The 24618-nt window shown below is 38.4% G+C and overlaps 1 protein-coding gene across 6 annotated transcripts in view; it reads right to left on the bottom strand.

Annotated features, from left to right (window-relative positions):
- Positions 1-24618, bottom strand: part of PARPBP (PARP1 binding protein) — a 110881-nt gene that overhangs the window by 69750 nt on the left and 16513 nt on the right. For all 6 annotated transcript variants that reach the window (XR_012657439.1, XM_075074906.1, XM_075074891.1 and 3 more), the window contains 2 exons: positions 10449-10632; positions 3633-3811 (listed from right to left, as the gene is read on the bottom strand). Coding sequence is in view for 5 of the 6 variants with exons in the window: in XM_075074906.1 (XP_074931007.1) it covers positions 3633-3811; positions 10449-10632 (363 nt within the window). In the remaining variant the exon portion in view is untranslated. The remainder of the gene's footprint in view (positions 1-3632; positions 3812-10448; positions 10633-24618) is intronic.

The raw sequence follows: 24618 nt of genomic DNA, 5'->3' as shown, positions 1-24618 counted from the left end.
TCTTCTGTTTACCTCTGGTGCAAAATTTCTGCAGAACCTTGCAATGGTTTTGCTATTTAAATTGCCAAAATACGTAGCTTCAGCATGCTCCTGTCTATGCTGTTGTTCTGGTTCATGAGTCCTCTTTGTAACCCACAATGACAAAATTCTCAGCATCTCACTTTTCCAGCAACTGATGATTCCTCAGGATAAGCAAGTGATTAAACCATCACTGCTTCTCCAGTGCATGGATAAGTTAGTTTCCTTTTCAGTGGCCACAGATATGGGTTTTCAAGTGATTCTTTGTTTTGTACACCAACACTGGTATTCCTTAGATAGAAAGAAATTTTTAAAAGCAAGATAAGAAATGAGCAAGAAGTAATGACTGGCTTTAACAATAATAGGATATGAAGTTGATGGAAATTATATAAAAAACGGCAAACAAAAAGTTGCCTCAAACCCTGAATACCTGTTGAACCTGCAAAACTATAAAAAGAGAACCTTTATTGCAAAAAGTTATGAAAATATGTAATTCATAGTCATGCAAAATTTAACTCTAAACCATAAAGAATATCATTAATTATATCAGAATCACCTTACTTTGACTTCAATATCATCACTACATTTTTATATTTGCTTAAAAAGTTTTAAAAGTACTATGGGAAAAATAGCACACTTCTGCCTTGCATACAGCTTCAAAATACAAAAAAAAAAACCTTTTTATTTGAACTTCTATAACACATATATAAAAGGAACATTTTCCAGAATATTACAATGAGGTGCTTACAGAAGGAAAATATTTGCCAGATATACTAAAGGACAGATTAAGTAAGAAAAAACTCGGCTTGGTTGGGATGTTCTAAAACACTGAGAATATATTTTCAGTGCTTATATTTTCAGTTCCCAAATATGCATGCATTTCACAAGTTACAATGAAAATACTTTTAGTTAAAGAAAGCCAATACAATAGCTGCTTCTCAGCAGTAGCTTTTTCGCAGGATTTCAGTGCAGAGAGATAAATCTACCCAATTGATCTAGAAGTTTATTAAGTCAAACAAAGCAATAAAAATTCCTGAAATGCTCAAGTTTTGAAAGAAAGGTGCTCTCATTTAACCTCAGTCTTCACCTGAAAACTAACAGTGGTCTCAAACCAACCAGAACCCAGACAAAACTATTCATAAAATATATTTCAATTTTACAATTATTCAGTAATGAAGTCTATAGAAATAACAGAAAGCACTGTGAAAAACCTCAAACCAATATCTACCATGTGATCAAAGACCATAAAACAATACAATAACTACCATATGATATGAGGCGACCAACAATCTGATACTCAGAATCAGATTAGCAAAAAGAATCTGAAAACTGCAGTGGCATTTACTGCCAAAGGTACTGCCTTTTATCCTGTAAACTGTTCTAGATTTACTATTGACAACGGACTGGCAAACATTCTAGATCAAATATTTGTGACAGAAGCATTAACAAAAAAGTGCTGTACCATAAAGGTGCCTGTATATTGAAGCAAGTCAGAGTAACACCTTAGCTACTATCCTGTGTACTATTAAGGTGTTCAGCATTCATAAAGCAATTTGAGCCTTACAGTAAAGCTTCTAGAGAAATTCAGAAGACAAAGATTTGTTAAAAATTGAGAACAGGTGGTGTTTGCAAGTTTCATTTCAGTTTTTGCAGAGTTTTCGCTCCTAAAACGTTTCTTTAGGATCATAAATTCAATACTTTGAATAAATTACTTTGAATCCATTTTTAAATGGAAGCACACAGATACTGTTAAAATAATATACAGTGGAAAAATAAAACCTAAAACAATTTGACCACTAAGAATTACTAAGGAAAACACAAGAATTGTCTAGCTTACAATATAAATTCCCAGACAGCAGTACCTGCTTACACCTACAAGAAGAAGATTTTAAGTCAAACAAATGTCTTATCCTTCTGGGGAAAAAAATCAAGAAAATTAATTCAGCTGAAGAAAATCAAATTAGGTAAGTGAAACTAAAGCACACGGTGGGCACCTTTATTCAGAAATAAGTGGTTTAAAACCCATTTTAAAGAGTTACTTAAAAAAAGTAAATCAAGATTTCTGGCTCTGAATAATAGTAGTGTTTAATACAGAAGCATTCAGGTGGGCCTTGATTCCATTCGCATAGAGCATTAACCTAAGTCTGATTAAGCACCTTTTCATTCTGATGAAAATACAACCACTGTGAGGTTTATTAAATGAACGAAACAATTTAAAAAGTAACGTGGATCAATTTTCCTGAATCTGCAGTAGTGGAAAAATAAGAGACTGTAAACAGGGTTATTTTAAGTTTGTTACATAATGAAATAGAAATGTATAGCTACAGCTGTCCACAGATATTTGAGAGGTGACAGATATACTCCATAATATGTTTTTACAAGCTGCCTTTTATACTAAAAATTATTACATGCTTATTTACAATTCTTATTAGTGAAACTAATCTTTTTAAGTTTTTTTAGAATGTGTTCATTCCTTTGGTTTCATAGAAGAGGTTAGACGATAAATCTAATGGAACACTTAAATTCTTCAACTTTTATGATCTTACATCTTCCAGTTTAGGACCTGTCACTGTTTTTCTCTTTCCCTGCTGTTATCCTCACAGCCTTACACCCACATACACTGACAGTGTTGTTATGGTAGGCTCTCAGAGGAAATGACTGCGACCAGAATAAGAAACACCCCTTCTTCATCATTTTTCCTATCCTTTACATTGTAGCTCTTCTTTTGTGTTACAGAACCTGAAAATGTTCATGCAGAGAGTTTCATAAGCAACTGGCCATGCAGCCCCTGCCCTAATGAACAGGTGCCACAATCACCACTGAAGGTACCAAAAGCAGGGACAAGCTATAAAGAAATTGAACAGGTCCTTATGAAGACAATATAGTTACCTTGGGAAAAGCACTATTGAGGAATCAACCACTGTACTACAGAGGATGCTTGTCTGGGAACCCAGGGTGCTTTACCTCCCAGCTGGCCATCAGGGAGAGTTTTCTCTTTCTTCTCCTTTCCTCTTCCCTCCTTTTTTGATTTTATTCTTCCCCAAAAGGAACTTTCACCGTTAGAGTAGATGTATGCCACCAGCTACAGATCCTACTATTAAATCTTCATGCATGTGAATTTGTTTCAACGTCCTTTGTGCAATACTATCCTGATTGGTGGATCATAATAAGAAAAGCTATTTAACTATTTAAAACTGCCTCCACAAAATAAATACTATGTAGAAAGAAAACAGGATATAATCCAATAATCTCTTGAACAGACAGTATTTAAACTTCAGAGTTCAAACTCAACTTAAGAGGTGAGTATTTGGAAGGTTTGCTGCAAAGGATATTCCTTCATGGGTTTTTTTTTGCAGCCCAGAAATGTACTAACTCAAAAAGTCCATATGACAAAAGTATCTTGATATCACAGAAAATGCAAATGAGGAGGTAAAACACTTTTGAGAACTTGAGACTGTTCTAAGAATGCTTTCCCTTTACACATAACCTCACAACAGACTGCACTTCGGCCATTTCTTTTACATAAGTAATATCAATGCTTTGTTAGGCACTCAGTACAAGATCTTTAAAAACAAACCAACCCAACATAAACACAAAAACCTTCTAGCACTCACCTGAAGAGTGTCAAAACTGATGTGATTCCAAACAAATTAAAGCTTTCATCATCGTATAATAGTTCTGCTTTGTTCTGGGTAGGAGGACTGACAGCTTCTTCATCCAGAAGAACTAGTAAGACCTTTATAGTATCTCTGCCACAATACACAGTGCCATGATTTATGGAATGCAATTTTGGCTGAAAGTAAATAAAATTAGAAGGAACATAGAACAGGAAAGGTCAGCAAGCCAGACCAATAGCTCACCTCCAAAAGCAACCCATATCAGCATAAGGTGTGAGAATCCCCTCCTTCCCTTTCGCAGTAAGCATTTACGGGGAACCTGACCATGGGAAAGTTTCTTCCTCATCCCAAGCAATTAGTAGCATTTAGATCACTGCCAGCTGGAGGTATACACTGATGAGCAAGTCACACAGAAAAATATACAAATCTATGATGAAACAATGCAGCAGAAATTAACATATTATTTTCTCACAACCAGTTTGAGTGCTATGGGGTACACAAACACATTCTGGTGAAGTCCAACTCCTCTGACTAACTGAATCTGCTAAAGTAGTTGGTTAAAAGTGAGATTTCCATCAAGATTTGACAACAGAGGTACTTGGCACAACCTCCTGTTGTTTGGAACAGGATGAATTCCTCACAATTTTCCACAAGAATAAAGAATTCCTTAAAGAAAATAATAATAATCCACATCTGGAAGCGCTCAATGCTACAGTCAGCAGTACAGATGTAGAACTCCATAGCCACTATGGGACTGCAAGAACTGCAAGTTTGCTATATGTTTCTTTAAAAGTACTAGGAGTTCAACAGAGAAATTTAGTGCTTAATACACACTAGTAGATTTTAAAAACTATAGGCTTTCTTATTTACCACTACATAGAAACATTGAATAGCCTGACTTTGTTCAGAAGGACAGGACAAGCAATAAACTGCATTTATCCAATCAGTTAACTGCTTTTAAACACAGTCTTGAAAAGATCAAATTCTATTTCTCTCTCTATTTGATTACATCAATTAGTGTATGTAGCTTTCAAGAAACCATAGCAACACATGTCAGTCAGTTACTATAAGTTATAATCAATAGCTAGAAATAGCAATTACAGAAATGGTTGTTACTTGGCTTTACAGAATTGGCCTATTTCAGTACCATTTAATTTCCTCAAAATTTATTCTCAACCTCTTCAGTCATTACATCACCACATCATAGATTTTTATAATATGTCATGTGTGTCACAGTAAATTTGTCTTGATGAGAAAAGTACAAATTTGGCATCATCTTGACTGATTACACACAAAGGAAAAAAAGAAAATAATCTTTAAAACATAACGCCATCTCCTAAGTGCCAAAAGATGACCTTCAGAAATCTCATGTACTACAACAGTAGTGACTCGGTGTTCTAACCATGGACTAAAATCCTATTGTCCATGGCACAATGGGAACTTTAGGCAAAACAACAATCATTGCCATAAAAATCTTGTTTATTAGTAAGCTTAAAATCATGACACAAATTATTTTTTCAAGAAAACAGTTCATCAGCCTTTCAAGGGTAGTGACCATTAGCTACCCCAGAGTATTCAGGTTAGTTCCAGAAACACCAGCCAGATTCCACTTACAGTAGTAATTTTATCAGGAAGAAATTAATCATAATTTCTGTTAGTCACTCATGCAGGCTTCAGCACAAAGTAGTGCTTCCTACTGCATAAAGTAATAACTTTTCCTGGAGTGCTAGATTCTTATAAAACAGGTATTTGCAGGAAAACTGAGCAATGATGGAAGAAAACTGCTACTGCCAGGAGAAAAGCAAATATTTTTTAAACAAAGTAACTCCTTTTAGGTACATTTTATGAGGAAGCAGCCTTCCCAGGAGCTAATGGAGGCATTATTTTCAGCTCTACACTCAAGATCATATTTTAAGTTTGCACTCAGAGAAATGATTCGATCTCTTATGTATGAAAAAAACATAACATCCTATCAAAACCATAAATAGAGAACATTTTTTCTGAAAAATTATAGCATCAGGGTTTGGGTGTTTCTTTATAAAGCAAAAAAGAAAACACAATAAACTCCCCAGGCTATATGTGAAACTCAACAGAGAGCATTAACCTTTGCTGTCCTGAGATCTTAATGGAACAATACAGATGCTCTAATTTTTTTTTACACAGCTCAAATTCATTTGGAAAACTTATGGGGGTTTTTGGTTTTGTTCAGTTTGTTTCTTTTTTTTTTATTTTTAGTTAGTGATGGTGACCTACCACTCTATATGCTTAGTAAAATGTTCTTCCAGACCAAGCTCCACTAAAATATACAATTTGATACCAGTCGCTTAACATTTGTCTAAGCTCCCTTTTCTACCCCTCAACTCTTTAAATCACATATTTAAGAATTATCATTAATATACACACTCATCACACAATCTTCACAAACTTAGTTTACATCAAAATAATTCCCCACACCAAAATCAAAATAGCACCATCGTAACACCCACAAAGGCAGACAATTTATACACAGTCCACCCCTTGTCCCTTCACCACAACTACAAAAACAAAAGTTCCCCACACTTACTCCGCTCTCTAGCAATGTTCAGTCCACATTTTGCCCATTACCTCTCCCAATGCTGTCCTTATCTCTCATTCCTCAGGCCCCACATTGGGTACCAAAAAGGCTGTGGTGGCTTGACCTTGGCTAGCTGCCAGTTGCCCACCAAGCTACTCTATTGCTCTCTGTCCTCAACAGCACAGGGAGAAAGAACATGACGAAAAGCTCATGGGGCTGAGATGAGGACAAGAAGTTCACTTACCAATTACCAGCACAGGCAAAACAGATTTGACTTAAGGAAATCAATGTAATTCATTGCCAACTAATCGGAATAGGACCCCTCCCTTCTTCCCAGACTCAACCTCGCTCTCAACTCTTCTATCCTCTTTCCCCCAAGTGGCACAGGAGGTTGAGGAACAAGGGTTGCAGTCAGTTTCTAATGCTTCATCTCTGCTCTTCCTTCTTCAAGTTCTTCCTCTACTCCTGTGTGGGGTGCCTTCCATAGGATACAGTCCTTCACAAACCTCTCCAGTGCAGGTCCTTCCCATAGGCTGGAGTTCAAGAACTGCTCCAGCATGGGTCCCTTCCACAGGGTGCAGTCCTTCAGGAACAGACTGCTACAGCATGGGTCCCCCACGAGGTCACAGGTCCTGCCAGAAAACCTGCTTCTGCATAGACTCCTCTCCATGGGCTATAGTTTCTGCCAGGAACCTGCTCCAGTGTGGGCTTCCCACAGGGTCACAACTTCCTTCAGGGTGCATCCACCTGCTGCGGCATGGGGCCCTCCACAGGCTGCAGGATGGATATCTGCTCCAGTGTGGATCTCCATGGGCTACAAAGGGACAACCTGCATCACCATGGTTTGCACCACAGGCTGCACGGGAATCTCGGCTCCAGTGCCCGGAGCATCTCCTCCCCTTCCTTCTTCACTGAGCTTGGTGTCTGCAGAGCTGTTTCTCTCATGTATTCTCACTCCTATCGCACAGCATTTTTTACCCTTTCTTAAATGTTACCACAGAGGTGCTATATCTGTTGCTGATTGGCTCAGCTTTGGCCAGCGGTGGGTCTGTCTTGGAGCCAACTGGAACTGGCTCTGTCTCACATGGGGACAGCTTCTGGTGTGTTTTCACAGAAGCCACCCCTGCAGCCCTCCCTGCTACCAAAACCTTGCCATGCAAACCCAATACAGCTTGACAGATCTAGTGCTGAGCAGCACATCAGTCACATCCAGACTACAATCATCTCTGATGGCTCGTTACATCCATTATGCAGCATATGCGGGACAACCAGGGGATCGGGTTCAGCCAGCATGGGTTTATGAAAAGGAGGTCCTGCCTCACTAACCTGGTCTCCTTCTATGATAAGGTGACCCACTTAGTGGATGAGGGGAAGGCTGTGGACGTTGCCTACTTGGACTTAGTAAGGCCTTTGACACTGTCTCCCACAGCATTCTCCTGGAGAAGCTGGCTGCTCATGGCTTGGACAAGTGCACTCTGCGCTGGGTTAAAAACTGGCTGGATGGCTGAGCCCAGAGCGTGGTGGTGAATGGAGTCAAATCCGGTTGGTGGCCAGTCACGAGTGGTGTTCCCCAGGGCTTAGTGTTGGGCCCGTCCTGTTCAATATCTTCATTGATGATCTGGATGAGGGGACTGAGTGCACCCTGAGGAAGTTTGCAGGTGACACCTAGCTGGGTGGAAGTGTTGATATGCTGGAGGGCAGGAAGGCCCTACAGAGGGACCTGGACAGGCTGGATCGTTGGGCCGGAGCCAACGGTATGAGATTCAACAAGGCTAAGTGCCAGGTCCTGCACTTGGGTCACAACAACCCCTTGCAACACTACAGGGTTGGGGAAGAGTGACTGGAAAGCTGCCTGGAGGAAAAGGACCTGGGGGTGCTGGTTGACAGCCACCTGAACATGAGCCAGGAGTGTGCTCAGGCAGCCAGGAAGGCCAATGGCATCCTGGCTTGTATCAGGAATAGTGTGGCCAGCAGGAGCAGGGAGGTGATGGTGCCCCTGTACTCTGCACTGGTGAGGCCACACCTCGAGTACTGTGTGTAGTTTTGGGCCCCTGACTACATGAAGGACATTGAGGTGCTGGATCATGTTCAGAGAAGGGCAACAAAGCTGGTGAAGGGTTTGGAGAACAAGCCTTATGAGGAGAGGTTGAGGGAGCTGGGGTTGTTTAGCCTGGAGAAGAGAAGGCTGAGGGGAGACCTTATTGCTCTCTACAACTACCTGAAAGGAGGTTGTAGCAAGGCGGGGGTCAGTCTCTTCTCCCTAGTAACAAGTGATAGGACAAGAGGAAATGGCCTTAAGCTGCACCAGGGGAAGTTTAGATTCGATATTAAGAAAAACTTCTTCACCGAAAGGGTTATCAAGCATTGGACTACCCAGGGAGCTGGTTGAGTCTCCATCCCTGGAGGTATTTAAAACAAGGGCAGACGTGGTGCTTGAGGATATGGGTTAGTGGTGGACTTGGCAATGATAGGTTAGTGGTTGGACTCGATGATCTTAATGGTCTTTTCCAACCTTAACGATTCTATGATTCTTTAATTCTGTGATCATACTGTGGTGAGTACGGATGTAGTGTAGTGGGTATGGTGAAAAGGATTAGCTTAAAGCCCATGATCCTCTGCTATGCACTCAAAGTTTCCGCACTGAGAACTGTCATAGAATCTGCCCATCCATGAGTAGATGGGATGTTCCAGCAATCAATTAACTTCAACTCAAGAACAGGCAAAAACTTCAGCATCAAACCACAGACTCACAGTAATATAGTTAAGTTCATAAGCTGCCCTCAGGTGTCCATTTTGAGAAAAATATTAACTTCACGCTGCTCTCAATGGGATTAAGTATTTAACCACATTTCCTAACAACATCAGGATACAACCTTCTTTACTATCTTCTGCCTCAGCAAGGATACTGGTAACCATTTCTACTGAGTCATTTGACTATGCACTTGACCTATGGAGAACAATAAGAGACACGAAGCATTTTGGAAGAGCAATATTTTTGTGAATTTCTCTGAAGAATTAAGTTTCATTAAAATAGTTTTACCTGGCTTATAATGATATAAATTTTAAAAACTTTTATCAGTAATACAAGTAGCCAAATAAAGACAGAACTGATAACAGTGGTCAATTTTTCAGATGGGGAAGAGGAAGGAATAGAAGGATATGGAATGGAGACAGGGAAATACAGTAATGAAAGATTCAGGGGAAACAGGAAAATGAGGATGAAATATATATTCCAACTCCTCCGTGGAAACACACAATTAAACTGGTTTAACTAGCCACTAGTCTGGCTACTTTTAGCTCTAATAGGAAAAAAAAAGCATGTCCGAAGTTTGATTAAAATTTGTTTAAAATCTTATGTTACCATGGTGTAATTCCAGTGATTTCATAAAACAAAGCATTCTAACAAGTACACACATTCAAAGCATCTATAAAAGATTCCCAGACATAAATACATGACATTAAACATTTTATATATCAACAATGTAAAATAAAATAAAGCTGGTTGATGTTTTCATCACAAAAAAGATCATAATATAAACCTGAGCAGATTCAAAGTACAGAAACCACAAATAGCCTGTATTCTGCTCTCCACACCTGACTTAAAGAACTGTAAATATTCTGAATTCTTCCAAGAAACTAAAATCATTGACAGCTTCATTGGTGCCTTGAAACACTAAAAGAGAAAAACTTACACGCTGACTGTTTGGGGTTTTATTTTTATTCCCATCCCACTCCACATTTCACCATGTTTTGGACTTCTTTCATGTTTAACCTTATATTGAATGCCTTACCCCTAGAAATACTTGATGCTGAGCTAATTAAAACCTGTGTGTTTTAAGCAAAATTACTGACACATGTTTTCAAATCTTAATTCCAGTTTCACAAGGTTTTTGTCTGGAAATTTGTTATAGCTCTACTGCCTTGAAATTAGTGGCAAATCTGGCAGTTACGAGTATCTACGCCTATAACGACTCCAGGAAGAAATTAACTTTTGAAGGATATTTTATTTAGAATTTTGAGGTAAAAAGGTTAGTTTAAGTAAATCAGCTTTTTGAAATCCACACTGTAATCCTCAAATATAAGTCTTTCAACAAGTTTAAAACCACAGTGTAAGGGAAATGACACTGCTGTGTGCTGTTAGGAAAAGATAATACTCTATATAAAGTTCTTTAAAAAATAGAAAAAGAAACAAAACAGGCAAAAGACATTTGCTTTCTTGCAAAGCTAAATAGTAAAAAGAACAAAAGAAGTCCCATTACCCGTGCTGGACTGGCTCCAGTAGTACTGGCAGTCAAGACTTCATGTTGTGAATCGATAATATTTTTAATCTTCAAATCCAAATCTTGTACAGCTTCCTCTACTGCCTGACAGAAAGGATCCCCATTGCTTCGGCCTTTTATCAAATGCATCTTCACTGTTGACAGAATTCGCCCCCCTGCAATTCTGAAAATAGGCACAGGGTCATCTCCACATTAATCTTGGCAGCACTTTAGTATACCTATTAGCATTGAACATAGCCAGTATTCACAGTTAATCAAAATGCTTCAGAGAACAGCTTTGATCTTTTAAATCAAACAGCAGTGTAGAAGTATTGTCCAACATAATAGTTTGCTAAAAAAAAAAATATAAGGAAAGGTAATGAATTCAGCATTTACTAACACTAAGCTGCAACACAAAACTAACTTCTCCATACAAGTTCAGAGAAGAGTACTTTCTTTAAACCTACAGTTACTGTTTTGCCTATAAGCCGTTAAGTGTAAACAAAATGTTTCACTGGAACATGCTTTCCAATTTAACAGCTTATCAGATTTTTGAGTCTTTTGTGCTTCATGAAAGTGCTTCAAAATATCAATCTGCTTTCAATTTTATTTAAATAGATAGTAATCAGACTAGATGACCATCACTGTTTTCCATAAAGGCACACACTATTAATCTCTTTTTTCATCAACTAGGAAAAACACCTACAGAAAAAAATTTAGTAGATTAATAATTAAGTGTCCATACGGTTTGACATCAAAAATATATTTATGTTAATCAGCTGAATCTGATTAATATAGGAGCTTCATTTCAACTCTTCTTACAGAGGATAAGGAGGCATTTATTTGTAAGTGCAGCTAAACTGTTAATTTCATTTTGTGGTCCTGTACCTTGAACCATCCACATTGCATGTATGATAGATTACTTTTGGGATCATTTTTGGATTAGAACTACCAGGTCTCTCCCCAGTGAAACTCAAGTGATTAGCAATTACAGTTGTACAAATGATGCTCCAATAGGCAGTACTGAGAGAACTATACCATGTCTTGATCCCTCAGACTTGCAAGGTCCACATATTCCATAAAAATGGAAGTATAACAGGCTGCCAGGTAGACCACATTATCCTGAGTATGTAAAAAAAAAAAAAAAAAGAAAAAAATAATCGATTCTTGAAGAATCACAAGAAAACCCAAAGATCTTGTGTCCAAAAAATGGCTACAGGGACTGAGGCTCCTGTGACAGTGCACCCTGATTTACCCAGACCTGGTGAATGAGGGGGAGCAGTTACAATTCCAAGAATTCCACTTGGCCATTTATAAGTGCATCTTTCCACTCAGGGGTTGGAAGTGCTGCCCTCAACAATACTGCTCAAAATTAATAAAATAAAATAACTTAAAGCTTATAATGAGAGAGCATAGTATCATCACAAGAATGGAAAATCCAAGTGTTAGGAGTGAACTGCTCATTTTGTAAGTACAATCTGTAAGTGTAAGTGCTCAAGCAGGGGGCGTGGATAAGATGATCTCCAGAGGTCTCTTCCAAGCCCTATGATTCTGTGATTCTCTAATGTGTGGTAAACAGGTGCAAAAGCCATATGGAGGTACGAAGGTAGGAATTGCTAGTTAGGAGGCACTTCTCTGAACTATGACTATGAAACAGGTTAAATAAATTAGCTAGGGATCACAGATCTTATCTCAGAGAATATTAAACTATAGAGGCAGCAAATGCGTCTTGACTACTTTAATGAAGATTTAGTGAAAGACAGAATAAACCCCTTGAGTTAAAAGCTTAATAATTTTGCCCAGTACACATGGAAAACACTAAGTGAAAGACTGTTTTACCATTACTTGCATTTTGGCAAATAAAAAAAAAGCATTACAAGAACCACTCAGCTCCCCTATATCGTAATGCATCTCTTCCCAAAAGCTTTATTGAAGTTGCATGCTATTTGGAAACTGTCATCAATTCTCCAGTCTTTCCAGAACATGATCCCATCATCCAGACTGACAAAGTTGATTATAATCAAGCATCCCTTCACCCCACCAAGCAATCATTTATCTTATGTTTAACATCATGTATAGAAGGACTTAATTATTTCCTCGTGACATTTTGTCTTCAGTTTCATTCTCTTTCTGCCTATTTTCCTCAACCTTTTCAAACTGTGGTAGCCTATATTTTATTTTTAGCTCTAATTTATAAGGGGTTTGATTCCCTCCCCACTTTTACTTTTTCACATACCACATTATATTCACCTTTGAACACCAGCTGATAACACATGTAAGAATAAAGAAATAAAAACAGAACAATAGGCACAATGGACCCATACTTTAAAAACAAAACACCACACCACCAAAAAGCCCCCAACCCAACACAAAACTGATTCCCAGGAAAAATAGGTAGAACTTAGTTCATAAAATACACTGAACTGAAATTAGAGACTGAGACAGCACTCAGGAGAAGTATAATAAATATTTTCTCTGTTCTTACAAAGCACGCGTTTATTGCCAGTGTTGGAGACAAGATGCTGTGCTTGTGGACCCTTCTTTTGAAGTTATACAATCACATTTCATATCCTTAAAGTAACGTAGACTCTCTGCGGTGACATTTTTGAGTCTGTAGTGACTCAAAAAATTAAACAGAAACAAGCAAAAAAACAACCCCAGCCTTCTAGTCACCATGTTTTTTGACAAAAAAATTCCAATGAAGCTAGGTTTGCTTGTGATGCTAAATTCAGTTATGAGCTTGATTGCCTGGTTTTTTTTATGGGGGTTTTGTTGCTTTTTTTTTGTTTGTTTGTTTGTGGGGTTTTTGTTGTGGGGTTGTTTTTGTTTTGGTTTTTGGTTTGCTAGTGTTGGGGTTATTTATTTGCTGATTTCTTGTTTTGTTTTTTTGGGGTATTGGGGTTTTGTTTTGTTTTGTTTGTTTTTTAAGTTTTACACAGCCTAAGCAAAAGCAACGACAGAATTCACAGAATCACAGGTTGGAAGGGACCTCAGGGATCATCTAGTCCAACCTTTCTAGGTAAGAGCACAGTCTAGACGAGATGGCTCAGCACCCTGTCCAGCCGAATCTTAAAACTGTCCAATGTGGCCGAGTCAACCACTTCCCTGGGGAGATTATTCCAATGGTTGGCTGTTCTCACTGTGAAAAATCTCCCTCTCATGTCCAGTTGGAATCTCCCCAAGAGCAACTTGTGTCCATTCCCCCTTGTCCTCTCCATGTGACTCCTTATAAAAAGGGAGTCTGCATCTTCTTTGTAGCTGCCCCTTAAGTACAAGTACATGGTGATGAGATCCCCTCTAAGCCTCCTTTTCTCAAGGCTGAACAAACCCAGTTCTCCCAGCCTATCCTCATATGGCAGGCTTCCCAGGCCTTTGATCATCTTGGTGGCCCTTCTCTGGACCCCTTCCAGCCTGTCCACATCCTTTTTGTATAGAGGGGACCAGAACTGTACCCAGTACTCCAGGTGTGGCCTGACAAGTGCTGAGTAGAGCTGGATAATGACTTCTTTATCTTTGCTGGTGATGCCATTTTTGATGCAACCCAGCATCCTGTTGGCCTTCTTGGCCACAGCAGCACACTGTTTACTCATGTTGAGCTTTCTGTCCACCAGGACCCCCGGGTCCCTTTCCACAGAGCTGCTCTCCAGCCAGGTGGATCCCAGCCTGTCCTGCACTCCTGGATTATGTTTTCCCAGGTGCATGACCTTACAATTTTCCTTGTTGAACTTCTTACGGTTCTTCCTGGCTCACTCTTCCAGCCTATCCAGATCTCCCTGCAGACCAGCTCTCCCTTCTGGAGTGTCTTGAGCAAACTTGGTGTCATGAGCAAACTTCATCAGGCTACACCTGATGCTGTTATCCAGATCACTTATAAAGATATTGAATAACATTGGGCCCAATATTGATCCCTGGGGGACTCCACTAGTGACAGGTTGCCACTTGGAAAAGGAGCTATTTATCACCACCCTTTGGGTGTGGCCTGTCGTTCCTGCTCTAAGAAATTTTCCTTTGCAGTTAATCTGCTTCATGATCTATTACAGTAATCCATCTTCCCTTCCAACTAACCTACAGGGTTTTTTCCAGACTTTAAGAAACACTGGCCACTTTTCTGCAACATCTAATAATTAGATAGGATGGCCAACCCTAAAAAAGGGTACCTTGTTAAGTCTTGCTTTTAACAGCAGAATTACTGAAAGTTTACTTTTCTTTTTCACCTTAAGAGTTAGATTTATAGTCCAAATCAAAATAGAAATGCAGCATGTTGAGTGTAACCTAACATCAGTCAGTGTAGCTCAGAAACCAATAGTTTTGATATAACTATACCATGGACTGTACAAAATGACTCCATATTTATTCACACACCCTGAACTCTTGAACTGCTATTGGCACCTATGATAGAATTTTTAGATACATCTATGATGCTGCAAATCACAGCTTTGCCAAAGAAAAAACCCAAAGCAGTGGCTTTATTACTCCAGTTGATGTAGCCAGGAGTAAGATGATGACTAATTTTTCAACTTCCTCCATGCTTACTGGCTTCCTCCGTATTCCTGCCTACTTACCCTAAAAGGATACCTTGCAAATTGAAAGAAAGGTATGTTTTGTACACGTTAAATTCTGAAGATGAATTTTAGAATTCTAGTTGGGAGAACCTCCATTAAATGAAACTCCGCGTGTCTACACTCATATAAAATATAAATTAAGTGGGCAGTGCTAGGTAAGCATAGGAATTGAGTCAGAGGAAAACTAGCTTGTTTAGATTGTTTCCTGTTAAAATACATGGAGAGGACTGGGCCAGAGACCTTGCTGCTTTGGCTTATTCTGGCTGAACAAGACTCCCATAAGTAACTTAGAAAACCTGAAGTTAACCTGAAACTTTTTTTGGCTTTTTTTCCAGGTCAGAATCAAATATTTCCACACAATTCTCAGCTTTAACTTTTACAGATTAAAATTATTCAACTGACATTAAATTTGCAGGCTTGGTTAAACACAAAAACTTGTGCTTTGCAGAAATTTAAGCGCCATGTGTGCACTTAACCAAAAGTCACCATGTGGAGTCTCTCTGCACACAGGTCAAGAACCATCCAGATTTTAGAAAGGATAGTTTAATAAAAAAAAAAAAGGCAAAGGAAAAAAGATGCTGGCATACCTCTGCTCCAAAACCCACAATTAAGTCTAACCACAAGAGAATGAAAAGTTCAAGGGCGGGGGTGGAGGGGGCGAGTCATCCAGTGCAAGTTGTCAAGAGGTAAGAAGAGAACACCACTGAAGAAAAGTTCTGTCTCAGAGATGCATATAAGAACTGTAGCCGAGTCTCCTGACGCATCTTGCCAAAACGGCTTTATTTCCCTCAGCCCTAAACTGATACTTTCCAAAACAATACCCTCAAATAAGAAAAGCATTGTATTAAATAAGTAGTATCTGTTCCATGAATACTGCGCTGAATCTAGAACTCCAAGACAAATAAGCAGGTGGAAAGATTGACTGAAGTTGTCCTTGAAAACCAGGTTCAGTCCTTTCTGTCTACAGATATCTTGAGCTTATCTACATCATTATAATCTCCACACATTTTACATTCATATACATGTATACTGGAAGTTAAAGTATTATTATACATATAGCACTGGGCATCAGTTAAATAAGATAATCATGCCCTTTATTTAAATGTTATGCTCTTTATGTGACTTGATTACCTTGTAGTTTTTCACCAAGGAAAAAAAAAAAAAACCAAACCACAAAACTGTGATAAAAACATTTTCTATGTTTATTTTTTTGCCTCTACTACCCGATGCCAACTAAGGATATTTGCTATTAGAAGTAAAGTTCATTTAATCTCTTTTTCTCCCCATATTCCTTCTTTTCCAGGGAAAAGTTCCAGTTCCCCATCACATACACACAGTACTAACTGGAGCAAAGAAAAAGAAAAGTTTCTTCATACTTCAACTAGAATTTATATAAACAGGTCAAGACATAAAATGCTGATCTAATGTGTGTGGATTACTACTGGAACACTGTGCCATAGGTTATGCTATTTTACACCAGGATATGATACAATAAAATAAGTTACGTGGTAAGGTTTGTTTTATTAGTCTTGAATATATTTATAAAATGTTGAACCTACCTCATTTGTGCTGCTTCATTAATATTTCAAAGCTTTCTACAGAAAGCCCTAACTAACCACATCTAGCAGTTTCAAAAAGTATGGTCAAGCCAGTCTCAGTAGGAGAGGCATTCTTTTAATGTCTTGATGTATGCCATCTGGAGCACAAATGGAGATGGCATGGGCACTGTCCATGTTTATAGAGTCCTTTCTGTGGTAAAAAGAGTATCATCCTTTTCCCAGAAAAGAAAATTCATTGGATCAAAACCCAACTTAACAAATAACCATCTTGAAGATGAAACTATAAATTAATTCAACAATAAATGTAATAGCTCTATTTAAAGTAATCAAATAAGTTTCCTGAGAAACTTCAGATCAACAAGTAGGACTTCAATGTTAGTGAGGTTTAAAAAGATTAACTAAAAGCATGTTGGGGTTTTGGTTTGGTTTGTTGTTGTTGTTGGGTTTTATTGGAGGTGTTTTTGGGTTTGTGGTGGGGTTTTTTTGTTGGTTTGTTCCCCCCCCAACAGAGACCCTATGCCAGATTGCTCTGATATTACTCTTTTATATGTTTATATTATGTAGAAAATCAGTTGAACCTAAATGAACTTTAAAATACCTGGCATCGTATAAATATTTTTTTCTATTACAAATTGAATAAGCTTGAAAACTGTTGTCCACTTTGCAGTTCCTAACAGCCAGAAGGGCAAAGGTTTGTTTCGAATATAGAATTACATGGGCAAGGTCACCTGTCTTCAGATAATTTTTACCGCAGCAAGAGTTAGGAATTTTAGTTCTTTTTAATACTGAAAGCAAAGCAAGAAACCTAACTGAATTAAAGAATGAACTTGACACATTAAACAAAACAATGTAATTTGTCTAAGATGATAGAGAGCCTGGGAGACCTTGTCCTTCCCAGTCAGGGTGCCTGCTAACAAGCTTTCTCTGTTTCATTTCGTTCATAGGCTGCTGACATGAAATACTGTAGGATAAAGTGCTTCAGTCTCACATCCATGGTCTTTTAAATCATATTGAAGGAGGACTCTTATCAAATCCAGTTAGCAATAAATATCTGTCAGTTACCACTATGACAGATGTTGAAAAATAGCAATTTTTTTAGAATCTCCTGTTCAGAGTCACATGCAGAAGTATTTTTTTGTTCAAAAGGTATGAACTGAAAGAAACCTCAACTAGAAAACTCACTGCTATCTTTATCTGTGATAGAAATAACCAAAGAAAATCCATCAGTAATTATAAACACTAAAAAACCCCCAACCCTTTAGAAACAACCAACTTCCACTGTGCGGCAGGGAACGTTCAGGCACAAAAGCCTGAATCCAACAGTATACTAGTGATCTTCCACTGAATGGACTCAGCAAAGTCCAAACGTGACCATCAGCATGTCTGTCCAGTACTCCATAGTAAGTCCATAGCAGAACAGACTTAGAACCAAGCACCTTTTCCCTTCTTTGATGGCCTGTACTATTCTTCATTTGCTTCAGCAGCTGGAAAGAGTCCAACAAACATTACCATCTTCCATTACACAGTCTCAATTTACACTCTTACTTCCTATCCACAAAAGCCAGGACTGCTGGGTGGGTGGGTGGGTGAGGGGAAAGCACGTGATCACACAATTAAAGACTATGTTAACTAATGCATGCATCTCAGGCGACTGAGCTAAGACTTCAGTGGCAGCCTCTGAGTGTTTACTTTTACAGACAATATTCAGTTAACATATTTTTTTCTAAACTAACAAGTTCCCAAACTTTTTGGATCAACTGACAGAAGGAATGGTTTACCATCTTCAGCACAAACCAGCACTAAAAGATGAGTAGACAGTTCAGGTGGTATTCGTCTCAACTGTCTTGTAGCCAGAGAAAAACAGATGTCTACATGAAGATAAAATGAATCACATACTAAAATGCCTTATTTGCATCAGTGCTCCTAAAAGGAGTTTAAAAAAAATTAGTACAATATAAAATTGTACCTGTTAACTAGGCATTGTATAAATCATATCTTCTGTCACTGGTTGCTTCTACTAAAAATATTCTCAGATCTTGTGGCTGCTTGAACCCTTTTGCCTCTCAGTCTTATCTATTTCTACTTCATTTTCCTTATCAAACTGTATTTCTAATGTTGAAGTAACTAATGTATAAGAAATTAAGTGTATGCCTTGTCTATTTTGTTTCTACTGAGATTATCAGATAAGCTACTCTGCTTACATCTAAAAATCTAAATGACATCAGCAAGAGTTCTTACAGAACTGGGGCCTTAGTGTGCAAAGTTAGTATGATGCATAAGCACTTTTATTTATTTGCTGGAAATATATTTTTTGTGGAAAAGACTAAAGTACCATACAGAAGAAAAAAAAAAAAGAGTTGAGGATATGGACAATATTCAAAATCTAATAAAAAGCAGAACAGACTCCTGAAGTCTATTCCAAGAACAGAAAAGAATATATCAAAATTCTATTATACTAAGGTCAACATTTTTATTCATTCATTTCAACGTGTCCAGCCGAGGTAAAAAATAGATGACAAATGTATAGCTATCCAACTTACGTAGTAGGAACAAATATCTTAAAACAGATTACAAACAGCTAGTGACCATGGGGTGGGGCGGGATCACAGCCTTTTTCTTTATTATGGAGTTAGGAAGCTGTTTTAGAACTTGATAAGAACTAAACAGTTATCCAATTTTTTAATTTAGCACTGTATGAAGAGACTAGTGATCTAATTCTATTATCTAACGCAAAGAAGCAGGATGTCAACTAGAACCTCATCTACCTGGGTAGAAGAGCAGAACAAAATTTATCTAAGAAACAATACAAAGTACAACTGCTCTTAACAGAGTAGTAACTGTGCCTTTAAAGCAAACCCAACATTTTTTCTAATTATGTTATATGCATAAATTTAAAAAAATTACTAGTTCTTGTTAATTTAGGTTTCAAAATTTCAACAACTAAATTTTATCAGTGAACTTACCTAAATTTTAAATATATCTGTAAAAAAAAGGTAACTATGTCAGAACACTCATAGTACTCAAAAATTCCACCTCAAACAATGGGTGTATGCATTATTACTCTAATGTTTTAAACCATAAAGAATTAAGTATTAGGCGAAGACCCTACCGTAGGCCCCTTGAAGTTTTGCAGCCTATTGGGTCCACGATAAAAGCACAGTAAAAAAAGAATCCTGTTGCTAAGTATTTTTCCATGTTGCTGCTTCTGCTTTTGCTGTCTTGCCAAAAATTTCCATCTTTTAGCTTGGTGGAAGAAATCAAAGTGACTCTTCCTCAGGGAATGCCACCATCTAAAAGAGCTGGTACTTTCCCAACAACTTACTGCAAAAAACAGAGTTGGTGCTCTGTCAGTGTCTGCTCTCACCAAGATTAATTCTGAATATTCTCCATATCAAGCGGTGGTACTCAAGTCTGGTGACAAAGCTACTATAAAACTAAACAAGTATTCTTCTTAGAATAAGATTCCTGATGAGCAGCCACGCGCATTCCATGCTACAGTTTCATTCTTCCGCCATAACATATCCTACTTAATAGTTCCCTATAGGCATAAACACTTTCCTGCAATTTACTGGAAGTTATCGAGATTAGAATTATGGGCAGGGAGCTGCCAGAATGCTTCTCAAATCTGGATTAAAGGGAGGCCGTGGAAACAGATAAACTAGTAATTTTATATCTGTATGATGGCATAAGGGTAAAATTTTTCAATCCAGCACCGATGTAAAAGTGCCATAGAACCACAGCCTCCATGTTTTCTTTTTAATTAAGGGACTATACTAAGGGACTATAGTTGAATTTTGATATCTAGGACATAATGGTCAGTGTATTCTCCAACACCAGCATAAAATAGGAAGTTAAGGGACAGCAAATTACAAAAATAATTTAATTAAATGCAGTATTGTACTATTAGAGCACTTAAGACATCACAGCTGAAGTGTCGTATCTTAAATCAGATTTACCCTTAAAATATCAACTTTTTCAGTTTTCTATTTTCTTGCAAATCCAATTTAAACCACAATTAAGTTTATTTTTAAAATTATTTACTTGTAAATATATTTTAAAACATGCTCAACATTAAGTTTAAATGAAGAAAATCAGATTAAAGTGTATCAGTATTTCCTTTATAAAGTTAAATGTTTAGGTAAAGCAGATAATTTACCTCAAAATTCTGCTAAAACACATTAATCTTTGAAGTGGCAAGCATTTTCAGAGAAAATTTTTTAAAAGTCTGGTTTAAACCTCTATTTTTTCTTATAAAATAATTATTTTCTTACATAAGCCTTTCTGATATTTTCTGTTTCTTCAGAACACAAGAACATTTTTAATTAATTAATGAGCATATTGTTTGTTAACATGGTAGAATGGTAATATAGTCTTAATTTGGGTCATGCTATATAATCAGTAACTTTCACTGCAAATATCTGAACACCAAAATATTCTTAATTTCAATGACGCTGAGTTGAGAAACTAAGGTTAGAGCATCTAAGTTCTCAGTATTTTACTGAGAAACAGTACATTGCAAATATTCTAAAACAGTGTAAAGAGATTTATCCAGTAAAACACAATAAAACAAGTTAGAAGGAATATAAGTTCCTCGTGGTTACAAAACTACAACTTCATGGGAATAACCAAGATGTGGCGGGGCAGCCTGACAGCTGGAGTCCTGCAGAGGATGAATACAACAAGCTCTTCAGGAAAGACAAGGTGGGAGAGTGCCGTCTACACGCAGGAGCAGCTCAGAGGTATGGAGGAGCTCCTCTATTGGACAGAAAAAAGGCTCGTTGAGAGCCTGTGAATCAGGGTCAGAATTCCTTGTAGACAACCCAACACACATGAGGAAACAGGCAAAGTATTCTTAAAGCAACTCTCAGCAGATTCTGTATCACAGACCCTGGTTCTTATAGGGCACTTTACCACCACCCCCCCAACATCTGCTGGAAGAGCATCACAATGGGATGCAAACAGTCAAGATTTCCAGGGGGTGTCAGAGATACTGGATGGGCAACCCATGGGGTTACACAGGGCTGGGTATGCTATTCACAAACAAGGAAGAATTGGTCAGGGATTTGGAGGAAAAAAAATTGATGGTAGTCTTGGCTGTAGCAATCATGAAGTAGTACAGTTCAAGATCCTAGGGGAGCGAGGAAAGCAAGTAGCAGAGTATAGGCTGTGACTTTAGGAGAGCAAATTCCAGCTTATTCAGTGAACTGGTACATGGAATCCCATGTGAGAAAGTTCTAAAAGGCAAAGGAGCTCAGGAAAGCTGCCTTGTTATTAATGACAGCAATGACTCAAGAACAGTCAATCACAGTTCTCAGGAAAACGTAGAAATATCAGTAAACCAGCTTGGCTCAACAGTGAATTGGTGACAGAGCTTCAATGCAAAAAGGCCTTACACATGATGGTAAAGAAGGAACAAGTTACAAAGAAATAATCTAGAAACATTGCCCAGGCTTTTAGGGATGTTGTTGTAAAAGTCAAAGCTCATCTGGAGTTGAGACTTGCAAGAAATGTTGAAGCGGCTTCACCTGCTGCTTTTGTATTAAAAGGCTGAACAAAGAAAATGAGGGACCTTTGCAGAAAGGCAGGAGAATTTGCAACAGTAGTTGCAGATAAAACTGAGGTACTCAATGCCTTCTTTGCCTCAGTCTTCACCAACATGGTCTCCCAGGCCTCTGAATAGAGAGAGTTTTCAAAGAACCGCCAGCAGTGGATAAGGACCAAGTCAAGGTTTACTTGACAGAACTGAGCCACAGAACTCCATACAACCAAATGGGCTGCATTCAAGAGCACTAATAGAACTAATAGAACTGCCAGATGTCCCTGTAAGGCCACTCTGTGCATTCTTTGAAAAGTCATGGTGATCAGGGGAGGTCCCTGACAACGGGAAAAAAGCAAATGGCTGAAAAAAGTCCAAAAGGACAGTTTGGGGATCCATAGGTTCATCAGCCTTACTTTGTTCCCTGAGAAAATCATAGAGTTCTCTGAGAAAACATTTCTGGGCATGTGGAGGATTAGGTGGCGGCTAGTAGCTGTAAGCATGGATTTATCAAGTGTAAATTATGCCTGACCAATCTGATTGCCTCCTATAATAAAATGACTGGTTTTGTATACCAGGGAATTACAGGGAACAGTGGATGCCATTTACCTTGATAGTAACAAGGCTTTCAACACTGTCAGAAAATACTCTCAACATACAAGTGTGGATGTTACAGTCTAGATGGATAGACCCATTTGGTTAGACAAGTTAAAGACTGGTTGGATGACCAGGCTCAGAAGGTAGTAAACACGTTGTAATGTAACTAGAGACCAGTGACAAAGGGCGTACTATAGGGGTCTATCCTAGAACCTGTTTTTTTAAGTATCTCCGACAGTGACTCAGTGATAAAAATACATGCTCATCAAGTTTGCAGATGACATCAAATTGGATGGAACAGTCAATATGCTTGAGGGCAGAGTTACCATGCAGAGGTGCCTAAACAGACGTGAGGAATGGGCTGACTGGAACCCTATGAAATTCAACAGAACATGGAAAATCTTGGAAAGGGATAACCCATTGCAATGATACAGTCTGGGAAGCAGCTTTATGTAAAAGAACCTGGGAGTCTTGGTGCATGTTCAGCAAGCTAACCATGAGCCAGGAGCATGCCTTGGCAGCAAAGAAGGCCAACAGTATCCTTGGCTGCATCAACAGTAGCGTAGCCAGTAGTCTGAGGAATGTGATTATCCCTCTCTAATCAGCACTTGTTGGACAAACTTTAGAATATTGCATCCAGTTTTGGGCCCCCCAGTCCAGGAAAGGCACTGATAAACTGGCGCAAGTTCAGCAGAGAACTGCCAAGATGGTCAGGGAGACATGCCCTATGAGAAACAGCTAAGGGAACAGCTTGTTCAGCCTGGAGAAGAGAAGGCTTCAGGGGGATATACTAACAGCTTTCCAATACCTACAAGGTGGTAACCAAGAAGATGGAGCCAGGCTACTCACGTTGTCAGTTAGTGGAAGGAAAAGAGACAACAGGCATAAATTGAAACAAGGGAGGTCCCAACCGGATATAAAGAAAAACACTTTTCACCATGAGGACACTCAAGCAGTGGAACAGGTTGCCAAGAGGGAGATCGAAAACCTCCAAGGATGGAGGCTACACAAAGCTGGACTGAATAAAGCCCTGATTAACATAGACTGACCACAAAATTGACCCTGCTTGAGCAGGATATTGGACCAAAAACTTCCATATGTTCCTTCCAACCTGAATTATCCTATGATACTAAGTTTAAGGAATCCTATAGAAAATGTTTTGCACATGCTTGCACAACTTCCCATCAGCTTTAGAACACAAAACTCTGGGGCTATGTGAACACTATCCAATTAACTCAAACATTCAGCACAAGACCAGATAAAGTATCATATGCTTTCTCTCCCAAAATACTACTGTATCTGCAGATGTAATCACAGCTTCACAAAGACAACACATAAGAAATATCATTTTCTCTGTCAAGGGGAAACTCAATGCACTAATCCACATGCACGATCAAGTCAAGCTGTATAACTTCCACAACTGACTGTAGAAGACTTCTCACGGACCTGAAATGAAGACCCACTCCAAAGCATAATGCTCATTCAAATGTGTTGAATAAAACAATACCTCTAACTTCATATCTGAACAGCTACTAATGTGGGCTGTGCAATAGTGTCACCTAGTGGTCAATGCTTACAGCAAAGTCTGGGCCCAATTTAAGAAGAAAACTTACTCCCCATCTACCAACTTTGCTACTCTACAAATTCAGTGGGGGCTTTTAAAGTATATATAGGTATACATACACACACCCCTCTATATGAACCCACAAGTGCAGTAACCAGTAAGACAAATGCCTTTCCATCATTCAGTTTTAAGTCATACACATCTTTTACGAACTTGAAAAAAGTAATTCCAGAACAAGAAGTTCTTTCCAGATGCAAGAAGCATTATCGTCTGGCCTAAGAGAGAAGGATTCTCAGAATGATGGATTAGTACTGCACTTTTTGATTTATACGAACAGAAAAGAATTTCCAGA

The sequence above is a fragment of the Phalacrocorax aristotelis genome, chromosome 1, assembly GCF_949628215.1.
Source record: "Phalacrocorax aristotelis chromosome 1, bGulAri2.1, whole genome shotgun sequence".
Classification (NCBI taxonomy): Eukaryota; Metazoa; Chordata; class Aves; order Suliformes; family Phalacrocoracidae; genus Phalacrocorax; species Phalacrocorax aristotelis.
The sequence above is the reverse complement of the archived record's forward strand: the minus strand, read 5'-3'. Positions and strand labels throughout refer to the sequence as shown.